This window comes from Podarcis melisellensis (genome assembly GCF_964234715.1).
Source record: "Podarcis melisellensis genome assembly, chromosome: 1".
Classification (NCBI taxonomy): Eukaryota; Metazoa; Chordata; class Lepidosauria; order Squamata; family Lacertidae; genus Podarcis; species Podarcis melisellensis.
In genome coordinates, this window is record NC_138528.1 from 73730340 (window position 1) to 73743867 (window position 13528).

Sequence of the window (13528 nt, forward strand, 5' to 3'; positions counted from 1 at the left end):
TTGGTTGATTTGTGGCAGAAGACAAATATGCTACCAAACACAATACACATTCACTGTGTGTCATATCTGAACTGTGGGCATGGGCCTTTCATTCACGTCTCTCTTCAAAACACACTAGAGAGATGATTAAGGAAAGATATTTTATTCAGTTTAAAGAGACGGAGTGCTTACGAATACACAAATACAAAGCTCAAATGCAATCCATGTGATGTACACATTTTGTATAGAACTGTCAAACCAGAATATCAGCCTAGCCCTGCCATTGGACAAAGTGTGGATGTCACAAAAAGAGAGCAAATCGCTACTCATTTACTTTATTATCAATGCATTTTTTACTGCAAGGGTTACTATGCTTGGTTACTATGCACCTTGATGCAGGAGTAGGGATGCAGGAGTGCTCAATAATAAGGCAGCAAAATTTATTTATTCCTTTATTGTATTTATATTACACCTTTTTCTCCAAGGAGCTCAAGATGGTTCACCCCTTCTCATATTGTATTTATATTACACCTTTTTCTCCAAGGAGCTCAAGATGGTTCACCCCTTCTCATTCCCTCAACAGCTCTGTGAGGTAGCTTAGGCTGCGAGGGAGAGCGACTGGCCCAAGTGGGGATTTGAACCTGGTCTCCTAGGTCCTAGTTTGACACTCTAACCCAGATATAGGCAAACTCTGGCCCTCCAGATATTTGGGACTATAATTCCCATCACCCCTGACCACTGGTCCTGTTAGTGAGGGATGATGGGAATTGTAGTCCCAAACATCTGGAGGGGCGGGGTTTGCCTATGCCTGCTCTAACCACTGTACCATGCTGGCTTGGATCAACTCTAAATTTACATATAGTCAGCAAGGGTTCCTGCTTGAAACACCCTGGAATTCCTTGTTTATGTAGACAGAGGTTGGTGCAGGATCAAATAATCCTGAGTTAATTATGTTTGAAGCCTTCTAGATTCTTTGTGTAAACATGTTTCAGAATTCATCAGGCACTTGCTTTCCTTGCATGTGTATTTTCACTCTATTTTAATACTTTTTTTTTTTAATTTTAGTGTCTATGTAAATGAGAAAAATGCAATTATATGCAGGTTTCACCCAAGCAAGCACTTCAATAGCTCTTTACAGACAATTCCACTAGTTTACCTTTAGGGTGTTCTGTAATCTCCACACTCATTGCTATTGCAATGCTATAAATGATTTCCTCAAGTAAATGCTTTGTAGAGTGGCTTCCTTAGCGAGGAAACAGAATGAATAGATTACAACAGTTACTGGGGCATTTTACACTCATTAGCTAACCAGCATAGTAGAATTAGTTCCATATATTAAATTCCTGAAATAAATAACCCCCTCTAGTATATCATTTCCTTTTTAAATGGATGGCTAAATGTATTTTCTACACCAAATGCTTCCCAGCAAATGCACAACAATCCAGTGGTGCTGTGCAGACACTGGGAATAATTTAACCTTGACGTCCTCTGGCTCATCTTCCACCTGAAGCTCTTTCACCACAATTTGTGTCCACCTTTCATAGTCTGACTCCAGCCCCTGGCTCTGCCAACTTTCCCCAATGTCCTAATGTCAAATTAAAATGTCACACTGTTCATGCGCTGCAAGCTCCTGGCAGTGATTTCCTGTATGAAAAAGGGAAACAACGATAGGTTATGTTTTTAGGGACTCAGACCAAACATTGGGTCTCCGAAGGCATGAATTTATTACAAAGCATCATTAACTGTGTCGGAATGTGCTCAGATATTTATGGTACAAGTGGGTGGCTTAACTGTATGACCCTTTTGCATTTCTAGTTCTGTAGTACACAAGATGACAGTCGCATTGTTATGTGGAACAAAACAGAGCATTCCCCCGCACCCCACCCCACACCCCCAAAAACCTCCACAGGGAGCATCTTCCTCTAGCCTAGCTCTGTCTGTCCTGCTAAAAATAGAGCCAGCACCCATTTCCTCTGACCCCATTCCACGCCCACCCCCTTTTACTGGCTTGTCTGCCCACACCTTTCACACAAAAGGACGAGAGACAAATGTGAGCCTTCTTTCAGGCCTTGGGGATGAGCTGAAAATAGGGGTCTGTCCTTGCCCGCTTCTCTTACATAGCATATCTTGCTGGATGACTCAAGAATGAATTGGAGCATGTCTTCTGTGGACCTGAGTTCAAGAACTGCAGGATTAAGAGTGACTGGAGGGAAGATGGAAAGGAGACCCCCAAATGGAGTTGCCTGAAAACGTTCTAAATCATACTGTTTCTAACTAACATATTGTCAACACGAGGATAGAGCCAGGAAGGGGAAGCTCACCACCCTAGCCTACCTAACTGAAACTGACCAATTGTAAGTGAAATGCGATACATCGTGGCCAGAGCCTCACCTCAGAGGTGGATTTGGGGGAGTGTGACTGGTTCAGTGGCACTGCGCACAGAGCCTTGGGAGCACCACAGCTATGTTGTAGAATGGAAGGTGAGGGGCAGGGGGAATTTCAGCATCACACAGGGTGCTGCTGAAATTTGAGATCCCAAGGTCCACCACTGAGTGTCTGATTGGTTCAGAGGTAGGGAGACCAGCTTTTCAGATACAGTGGTACCTCAGGTTAAGTACTTCATTCGTTCCGGAGGTCCGTAGTTAACCTGAAACTGTTCTTAACCTGAAGCACTACTTTAGCTAATGGGGCCTCCTGCTGCCGCCGCGCCACCGGAGCTTATCCTGTTCTTATCCTGAAGCAAAGTTCTTAACCTGAAGCAATATTTCTGGCTTAGCGGAGTCTGTAACCTGAAGCGTATGTAACCCGAGGTACCACTATAATTGCTACTTCCCAGAGTAGCCAGAGCCCTACAAGAGTTTTGAAACCGAGGGCACAAGGGACAGCCCTGGCCTCTCCAGCTTGGTCCCTGAAACTCTTCTGAGGACAAAGATTGGTTACCTCTTTTGCTACCTACTTTTGCCCAGCCCTGAACTGGCATTTGGCCCTCAGAAGGGAAAGTAGCTCTTAGAATGGAAAAGCCCCACCCCACCCCTGCTTCATAGTGTAAAAGGCAACAAAGAGTTGGTATCCCTATGTGGGTTGCAGCACTAGCTCAATTTCCAAATGGAATACAATATCTGGGATGGCTTCTTTGATATCAAGGGCACAAAGAAAAAGGCGGCCGTTTTTTGCCTGATGACTCCCTTAATGGGACAGTTAACATATTTGTCAGGTAAAAGGTGGTTGACGGCCATTTTAACAAGCCAGTTGTGAATACAGTATTTTTTACTCCATTTTTTCCCAGTGTTTATCTCCATTCTCTCCTTAGCCGCTATAATGGTCTCTCATCAATCATTCGCCTGTCCCGCAGTTGCATTTGCCAAACAGTGTTTGTTCTCCACAGATATCAGAATCCTTCTCATACATGATTCAGCTCATGCCTGCATACATTGTAGGCTCCCAACTTGGGAATTGTGGCATCCAGATTTATTCATTTTCCCCACTGGCTAGTGGGTGGAAGGTAACTGAGCATAAGTCTTGCGCAAGAAATGCAGGGTCTGCGTAAGAGGAGCAATGTGAAATCGCAGTACAAGCTAGCTAGAAAATTGAAATGCAAGGAATAACATATGCCATGCTAAATATTTGATTTGATTTTTTAAAAAAGAAAGAACAAAACCCTCAACAATTAAAGACATCCTGCCAGCCACGACGTTAGATTCTTCTAACAAGAGAAGCTGTCAATTGGGAAAGTGATGGGCAGTGACAGCCTGAAACAGTTGATTTACACGTTCCACAAGCCTGCAAGGCAAGATGAGACATATTTCAGAATGCAAAATATGAATGATGAAAGGAGGCTCAGAGGAAAGACCCCTGGAGAGCCTTCCCAGACTAGCAGGCTTCCTGATATAATAGGGCACAAGCTGCTTAGTGGGACACTGAGGATTAAAGCTAAGTCCCTGGTTAGCGTACATACTACAGGGAAACCAAGAGCCAGTTCAAAGGATGTTTAAAATGAAGTTGTGCTTCATTTGGTACTTGCACTCTGAAGCTGTCTAGCATCGGATGCATTTCTAAAGATATTGGTAGCCCTCATGCAAAGACCACTAGGGTGGAAAAATCCCTATCACTTGGGGATCAGATGTTAAACTTGTCCAGCTGGCAGCATGCCCAGATTCCATAGTTCTTCGGTGAGCAAGGGGGCTGCAGACACTGAACGACTTAGTAGGTCACTGATTATAGCCACTGTGGCACCATGCAGTTCAGAGTGGATTGAAGTGAATCAACTTCTTCTGTCACACAAAGAGTCTAGAATGGCTGAAGGCAACGCTTAAGAATGTGTGCATTAATGCCTCGGACACAGCTTCACAAGTCTAGATTTGTATGCTGACTCAGAGATTGAAAATTTATAAGGGCTTTCGGAGGGGTAGGGTTGCCAGCCTGGATAATCTACCCACATACCCTCAATCATACGGATGCAATGAAGGGAGATGCCCCCATTGCATCTCTTGCCACACTTCTTTTTTATTGCATTTACCGTATATCCTGCCTTTCCTTCAAGGAGCTCAAGGTTATCCCCCACCAAGCAGGATAAACCCTTTCCCCTTGATGTGCTGGATTCCTCACCCCCACCCCATGAGATCCTTTAAAAGTGAAACATTCAAAAATTGGCAGCCCCCCCACCTGCAATATGAAATGGTACAGTCCATTCTGCCCACTCTCTGAACTGCATGTGTAGACCAGCCTCACTCTTCCAGAGCCATCACTCAAGCATCTTTCCGGTACCCAGGCTGGATTTCATTGAGTTCTCTGTCAAGAAGTCCCACTTGAGTCCAAGATAGCTTGTGTCCGTTGGAGATCCCTCTGATTCAGGAGGTTACTGACATAGTGATACTGCAGTCCATTGACACCAGACATGCCACGAGGAGTCCTTGCACATAGTTAGAGGTGTGACACACAGCTAAGGGCTGGGAAGAAGGCAGCTGCAGCACTAGGGATACAGCAACCCACCGTGTTTGGAAATTCTGGGAATGAACACATACAGTATTCAGAGAGGGGGACAGCTCATATTCTTACACTGACAAGAGGGGACTTAGCTATCAGGCTTCCAAGGGACAGGTGGGCATCAGGAGTGGAATGGGGGTATCTCATGAATGCCCAGCTGAAGAGGAATCCAACCATTTAAATAGCAGCTTGAGCTAAGCTCGGCTCAGGGTACTTTCCACCTTGCAACCCCAGAGGCAGGCAGCACACCAACCTTAGATGTGTCCAGCACTGCGTACTCACCACTCAATTTTTGTATCAGCACCAAATTGTTTTTTTCCTGTCATTTGCTAACTTGTTCAGATGTAAAAGAGTTCTTTGTGCATGAGTGTCAGAGCTCCTTGTTCTGTTCCTGTCTTTGCTCATGACTTGGTGCACGGTATTGGAAGTTACAGGTCAAAGATTTTAACTGGTTTAAATGGCTATTTCCTCTCCCCAGGAAAACCTGGGAACTGCAGTTCTGGGAGAGGGTCAGGGTTCTCTGCTGAACAGAGAATGTTCAGCATCTTCTCCAAACTACAAAGCTTTCACTGTGCCTCAGTATTGCCCTCTGTAAATGGAAGAGGGTGAAAGCCACTGAGCTTGCTATGATCACTAATACACAGTGCAGTCTAGTGCATATCTACATTCCAGAAGTACCATAAGTCTCATTAATCCCAGGTAAGTGTGAAGAGGATTGTAGCCAAAAGGATGCTACTGTATGGATAACGATTAGGATTCCCCACCGCCTCATTTCAACATCTTAGTTGATAAATCATATAATTCTTTCACTAGGTAATGGATTGCATCTGCATAACTTTGCACATGAACAAAGCAATAGTTATGTTTTAAGTGCAAAAGCACAAGTTCTTTGCTTTTTGATGATACTAGTCTGTGTCACAGCAGGCATGATCACCAAGCAGCCTTCAATTTGAGACAGAACGGGAAATACAATGGGCCCCTGTCCTTGTCAATGTTATTATAGTAAAAATAATACCATATTGGCCTGAATATAAGGCTCACTTTTGCTCCAAATTCTGACCGTGAAAAGTTAACGTGCGGCTTAAATTCACAACCTTACAAAAATGGGCTTTTACAATATCACTGCTGAAACAGACATACAGTAAAACAGAGCAGGTGTGAGTGCCTGCAGAATTTTAAGGGAGCAGCTTATATTCGGGTGCGGCTTATATTCAGGCCAATAAAGTAACCTTCCCCCCCCCCACCAAAAAAATGTGTTGTCCAATTAACTGGGAGCACAAATATTTTAAATCAAAATGTTTTAATTTATACATCTAACCCATTACTTGACCAAATGTTGCTAACTGATAACTATCTGTGATTACTGTCATTCATATATTTAACAAACACCCTTTTATGTAGGAGACTAGAGACCATTTTCCCATCTGTGGTCTGAAAGGATGTTCACAACTAACAAAAGAATTGGATGGACCATATGAATTCTGCATGCAGAAGGTTGCCAGCATCTCTTGGTATGGCTGAGAAAAACCCTCCTTGAAACCCTGGAGAGCTGCGGCCAGTCAGTGTAGACAATACTGGGCAGGAGGTACGATTGGTCAAGCTCAGTGCCAAGCAGCTTCCTATTTTCACATATTCATATTCCTAGGAACAACTCAGATACTCTGCCAATGGTGGCTGGTGCTCATTGGGGCAGAAAAGAGGGCGGTCAAAAGTAGTTGGGAGTCAGAACCAATGACTGGTGGAGCCAACTAGCTCTAGTTTCACTGCCATGTTCTTCCCTGTCAAGTTCTACCAAGTCAACTGTGGGACGAAGGAGGAGGAGGAAACTGACAGCCAGTTCCACCCCATGCATGGTTGTCAGTAAGAAGAAAGATTGGTGGGGACGGGCTGAGGTTGGTGGGCAGTTCCTCATCTACCCTAATGAACTGGCCTCCACCCGTGCTATTCCCGCACTGGCTATGACTTAACTTTTGCCTATACCTGTTTTGCCTAGCCTCCTCTCACAACTTGACAGAAGCTAGTTCTTACAGTAGAATGCACTCCTGCCCCATGCTTCTAGAACTGAGGCTGCAGTTCTGACCCTACATAACTGAATGCCTGTCCCATTGAATTCAATAGGTCATCCTTCTGAGTAGTCATGGTTAGGAGTGAACTTTTAGCTGCATTCTCTTTAGCATCAAGAATGACAGCCAGCAGTTTTGTTCGCTGTGGTCGGTTTGATGTTTTCTGCAGGAAACATATGAGGTGTGGAAGGGAGACACTTGATTCCAAGCCCAAGGTGGAGATGCGTGACGGAGTCATCATTGCCCATTGTTGCTTGGTGCACACCAGCAGTGTGTTTGGAGACGTGTGCCTCCGGCACATTTTACTGTGGCTCAGTGGTGGGGAACCTCGGGCCTGGGAGGCAAAAGCGGCCCTCTGCTCATCTCTATTTAGCCCTCTTCTTCCCAGGCCACACTATTCCAAGTCTTTCTAGAAACTAGCTTATAGTACAAATGTAAAAAAATGACACTCATTGCTCCACCTGCTGTTGCCTCCTGCCCCACCCAACACAGGTATTTGGCCCCAGGAGAATATTTCAGATGGGAACACGGCCCCTGGCCTGGAAAAGGTCCCTCCCCCCTCGTAACAAAATCCTGTGTAGCTGTGGAGAACCCATAAAAGTGTCCCAAACATAGCCTTAAAAAGGTGAGCTTTGTCTCCTTTGCCTCTTCCCTGACCTATGAAAAGAGATAACAAGCAGAGCTTTGCATGAAAACACTTGCCAGGAGTACCCTATTTGCATCTGAAAAGCCTGGCATTTGGGAAGTGCCCATCAAGCTGAGGGAGCCCAGGGTGATTGCTGGGAGACCTTATTGCCAGGGACTGTGTAATTAACTAGGAATGACATTGGGAAAGAATGGACAATTACCATCTTATCTAACTCTCGCCTTCCCTTCCAGTGCCTGCCAGGGTTGTTAAACAGAGCCTTTGTTAGATGCAGCATTGCTTCAAGTTGCTTTATCCCAGATTATAATAAGTAAACAATGACAACAATGCCTCACACTTCTGAGAGGATGTCTGCCACTACAGTACCGTCCAAGCCTGCCTTTACATTTACTAAGATCTCAGGCTTGTACACTGACATTAGCTCACTCAAGTTTTATGCACGTAAGGTTTCACAAAACAAAATAATTCTGTTTATCCTTTTCTCCCCATCTCATCACTTTGTCCCCAACATTATCCCCCCCACCCTTTCTTTCAGTTTTGTTTACCAGACTTGCCATAGATACGGCTTCCCCTGACTCCGGAGACACATTCATTGGCTTCCTAACCTTCATTGACATGTAAGGACTCTTGACTTCACAGGCAAGGAGAGCCTAGTAGTTGAAATATGCCACTTTTGAAGGCTCACACTAACGTGGGATCAAAATGGAAAGGGGGTAGTTTTAAAAACCAAATGTAAATTCTGACCAATGTAAACTATACAAGAAACAATTTAGATGTTGGAAAAGTCAAAAGAAGATTTAAGTATTAGTTGTAAAACGAACACCTCAAGATAAACTGTATGTTATTCAGTCCCTCTATCTGTTTTACTGGAAGCTGGGTAGGTGAAAATTTGATATGTAGTCAGAATTCTATTGGGGGAAATAATGGTTTTGATCCCATTAACTTTAGCTGCTCAGTTAACTACTGAACCTTTTAAGTCTTCTTTGTCTATGGTAGCTTTATGACTCTGGGACAGGCAGGTTTCATTTTTGTTGTTCTCACAGATCCTAGTCCAACACTCTAACCTCCAGATCACAGTGGCTCTGGAATGTGTATGAACTGGTAATGAGGAACATTCAAGAAGATTTTTTACCCAGGCGAAACCTGAGAAGCATGGCTACTGCTTAAACTAAAAAAATACTGAACTGGTGGGTTCTGAATGTTTCACCATGTGGAATCCTAGCTCTGGTGTGATTCCTGCTCCACCATCTCAGGTATTCAGAAGATGCAGAGGAAGGGATAAAGGAAGCATCACAGGTGCAAGCAAGGGCACTCTTGTTTGGGGAAGGATTTTTCTTATTATTATTCTGGTGGTTCTGCTTGAAGTTCTCTTTGCCAACAGTTTATAAAACCCAGATGTGATGTTTCTGAAGGTGTTGCCTGAGCTATCAGGGTTTGCCACATCTGACAGTGAATGACCATCAAATATGCTACAACTTTATTTACACCTACTATGAACTAGGTGATATTTGCAAACCTGTTATGGGTGCTTGGAGGATTCAATGTTTGTAGCTGGTTTACCCTCTCCACCCCCACAATTAATCATTTATTTTGGAAGACTTTGCTGCTCTCCCCACCTAGCAAGACATTTATCTTCAGCTTTGTATTATGGTAAAAATGGGACAGTGTGTCGTTATCTTCACTGGTCTTATATTGCCACCACCCAATCTTGTTTAGTTTCCCAAGTGTGGAACCCCAGATTTTTAAGATTGTTGGAATTGTATTTGACAGCTCCATTACACGTGAAATTATTTACATATCCCAAGCCAACTGCAAGTGGAATTATTCCAAAATGAGATTCCATGCAATATAACAACTTATTGTGCCCCATGCTGAGGAGGGGGCTTCTCTTTCTCAGTTTAGATTATTTTAACCCCATAAGGCAGATTAAAAGAAAAGCTCTTTAAAAAACATAACATTTGGGAGCAATCCAAAGGGAGTGTGCCAATATTCCAGTGAAATCACTGAAATGTAGTCTGCAATCCAATACACATGTCTATCAGAATAAACACAGTGGAAAATGCTTTTATTGTGCTGTTAACATATAGGTAGGTGCTTAAACAATACAATTCTGTGCATGTCTTTTCAGCAGTAAGCCCCACTGAGTTCAATGGACTTACTCCTAGGTGAGAATAGGATTGCAAATTTGGGCTTTATATGAGTTAAGTCTCATTGAACTCACTGGGGTTTACTTCTGAGTAAGGAGTGCTGTCAGGCTCATTGATTTCTGTGGGATTCTCAACTTTTTTTTTACATACCCACTCTACTTTGTTAAAACTCATTAACTCAAACAAGATTAAGAATCCATCTTAGCAGGGTGGGGGTGGGGACATGTCACCAAGCCAAGTATCCATTGAATATATGGCTGAAGTCAGCTTGAGAATTACCACTGCAATTGGTCTCTCCCTGATCTTCAAGTCAAGAGTTGTACAAGGCAGACCCTGCATAGACTGGACAAGGGAGACAACCTTTATTTGCACTTAAGAGAGAAGTTATCTATAGAAGGGAGGCACCCCTTAAGGTAGGAAGGGAAATCTAAACTGAACATAGTGAATGAACGCATCAACATCCTAGAAATCTATAGCCCAAAGGGCTGAAACCCTCCAGTCCTATTCTCTGAAAGTGGCTCCATTGATTTCATTGTGACTCTATAGAGTAAGGGTTTCAAGAGACTGTATCTTTGAAAGTACAAGAACCACTTGTAAGAAATACAAGGGGTACTTACTTCCAGGAACCACAATAGTACCAGGAATAACATTTCTCCTGTAGTAACTTTTGTGGGGGTTACCACATAATTTCAGAGCTATTTCTTCTGATTTGCACAGATGTGATGCTACTTGCTCAATAACCTTTGCAATGCAATGTTATCTCTCTAACCTTCACACTGGTAACTAATAAAAATCAATATTCTGCGGCGGTTTATTAACAGTATAGGCTCACGTGTGTGAGGGTCTGTATGTTAAAGCATATAGCCATTTACTTTATGGTCACTACATTTTTGGGGGGTGGGAATCCAACTTGAGGGTGATGATTTATTATTTATTAAATTTCTGAACCACCCTTCATCCAAGGAACACGGGACATTTTACAATATAAAAGCGCAAAAATACATAATGTAGTAACAAAGCAAGCAACTGCGCACGCATGCAGACACACATCACACAGTTTCAAAGGCCATAGATTAACCAAAAGCCTGGGAGAGGAGCAATGTTTTTGCTGGCACCTAACGGTTCTAATGCAAAGAGGAACTGATCACCTGTCAGAGTTAGGAGTTATACCACACCCCTAGAAACATGTGGAATTGGGGCGTGTAACAAGTTTTACTACAGTATATGGCCAAAGTTTGCAGACAATGGGCTCTGTCCCACCTGGGATTACAGCTGCCACATGGAACATTTTTAAGCAGTGACCACAGAATATATGATCATCTGTTTTTCCCATATTTGACTTACATCCTCCCTAACCATGTTTCTTGCTTTGTGATAGAAGATGTTCTCTGAACTGGAACTCTTCTAACCAATACATAGATTTAATTTTTCCCTGTGGTATTTAGTTACTGCTGAATCAGCATTAATTAATAGCATTGGCCAGCCATAGCACAGAGCAGCAGTCTTCCAACTTTTTAAGACCCAGGACCCACCTTTAACGTGCATTTGGGGACCCATTTCTAATTTATTTCATAACCATATATCAGTATGGTTGTAGTGATGCTGCTGCTGCAACCCACCTTAGACCAGGCTGTGACCCAGCAGTGGGTCCTGACCCACCAGTTGAAGATCAAGGGCATAGAGCAATGCCTGAACAGGCAGAGTAGGCAGAGATCCCATGGAAACTTCCCTATGAACTCTGTCGAAAGACATCTTCATGTGCCCAATCAGCCTTCCACCTTTACCCATTCTTAGTTTTAGACAATGGAATGTTTCAAAAATTGCATAGACACCCACAAACTAACATTGGCAAACTATCCAGGAATAACTTGTCAGTGACATCTGTCTTCTTTGAAGGGTCAAGTTTAATGCCCAACTTGCCTCTCGGTTGGTAACAATTTCATTAACCTCATTATTCTACAGCCTGGAGATTGTATTATTTTTATTTTTAAAGGGAATTAGTCAATGCCTTTCTCAGAGCTCCACTGCTCTCTTTTCCAAAGATGTTTGGAAGCCTATAAATGTCTACTCAGGAGTAAGTCCTACTGCGTTCATTGGGACTTACTCCCACTGTCTAACACTGCAGCCTTAACAATGCGATCCTGTGCATGCTTACTCAGAAGTAACCCCCATAACAGTCAATAGGATGTACTTTGTCATAAGTGTGCGTGGGATCGCCGCCTTAGCTCTCCAAACGAGATTTCAGTGCACATTTTCCTTTTCACTGACAAAAAGAAAACAATCGCTTTCCCACCACACTGCTCACAGTAAAGAAAGATTCTAGCATCTTGGTCAGAAGTTCGGTCATTTTTACTAGTTAATTAATACCCTGTCTCTTTAAAGGACCTCACCGTTTAAATTTCTCCTTATTCAAGTTAATTACCCTGCAAATTACATTAGCTGCCAATCCCATCTCTCTCACACACCCCCAAAAAGCAGATCCCCAGAGGCAACTGCCTTCGGTGCCAAGTCGCTCTCCCCGCCCGCCCCCCCCCAAAAAATGCCAGAGCCCAGTAGCCTCAGGTAAAGCCCTAAGGTGCAACCTTCGGTAGGGTGCGATTATCTGGGAAAGCGATCCATAGATCCGGGGCTCCCCCCGCTCCAAATTCCATCACTCCCTGAACGGAAGAGGCTTTTTCGCTGTCTGAAATCTCCAGCCACCAAACGGGTGTCGCTGCCTTCGCAACAGAAAAAGCCAACGCCGTGTGGACTCACGTAGGATCAAGAACTGGCGTCTTCCCACAAAAATCTCGGCCACTTGTGGGGCGGGCGAGGTTAGGGGGAAGAGCCCTGGAGGCGAGGAATCAGCCCCGTCCGTGGCGCGAGCACCGTGTAAACAAAGGAAGAGCTCCATCTCGGTATCCCCATCTCGCCCGTGGGCAGGTAAAGAGAGGCTTACCTTATGAGGTTCTGCAAGCCTTGCTTGCTGGAATTCCGCCTCAGGATCGCGCTGGTCATGGTTGGGGAAATGAACCCGGGGCAGGCGCTGAACTCCTGCCTGCGCGGAAAGCCGCCTCCTCCTCCTCCCTTCTCTCCCTGCTTTTTAATAATCTCGTTAGATAGTGTGCGCGCTCTCCCTCTCTCTTTCCCTGTCCAGGAAGTTCTGCAGCTGGTTTCCTTTTGTTTCTCTAAGCCCCCCTATCCGCGTCTCCCCACCCCCCCAGCCCTGGTCTCTTCCACCTCCACGTTCTCCTTCTCAGACTACTGGAAATGTCAGGGAGAAGGAAAGCTTTCAGCTAGCTAGCAGAGGTGAATCCCCTCCCTTTCTCCCATCTGATTGCAGAATAAACTCAGGGGGAAGTTTAAACTGCCTGGGACACTTCCCTGCTACGTTAATAATTCACTGCATTTCTAGCCCACCGTTTTCTCCAAGGAGCTCAAGGTGCATGGTCCTCTCCACTCCATATTTAATCCCCACAACAACCCTGTGAGGTAGGTTAGGCTGATATGCAGTCCCTGGACCAAGGTCACCCAATCAGCTTCATGGCCAAGTGGGGATTGGAACCCTGGTCTCCCAGCTCCTAGTCCAACACTCTAACCACTACACCACAGTGGCTCTCATTCCTTTTCTCATTCATCTTTTGGTCTTTCTCTTTCGCTTCCTCTTCCCATTTGTCTTCCCTTCCCTTTCTGATCCATTCAACGACCCCTAGCATTTCCCTTTTATGTAA

General features: G+C 44.2%; 1 protein-coding gene across 2 annotated transcripts in view; it reads right to left on the reverse strand.

Annotated features, from left to right (window-relative positions):
- LSP1 (lymphocyte specific protein 1) overlaps positions 1–13528 on the reverse strand; it is a 76337-nt gene that overhangs the window by 36603 nt on the left and 26206 nt on the right. The window contains exon 1 of one of the 2 annotated variants that reach the window (XM_081904203.1): positions 12757–13002. The exons of the other annotated variant lie outside the window; for it this stretch is intronic. Within the exon in view, the coding sequence (XP_081760329.1) occupies positions 12757–12815 (59 nt within the window). The 5' untranslated portion in view covers positions 12816–13002. Of the gene's footprint in view, positions 1–12756; positions 13003–13528 lie in introns of those variants that run through there. 2 annotated transcript variants of the gene reach the window in all.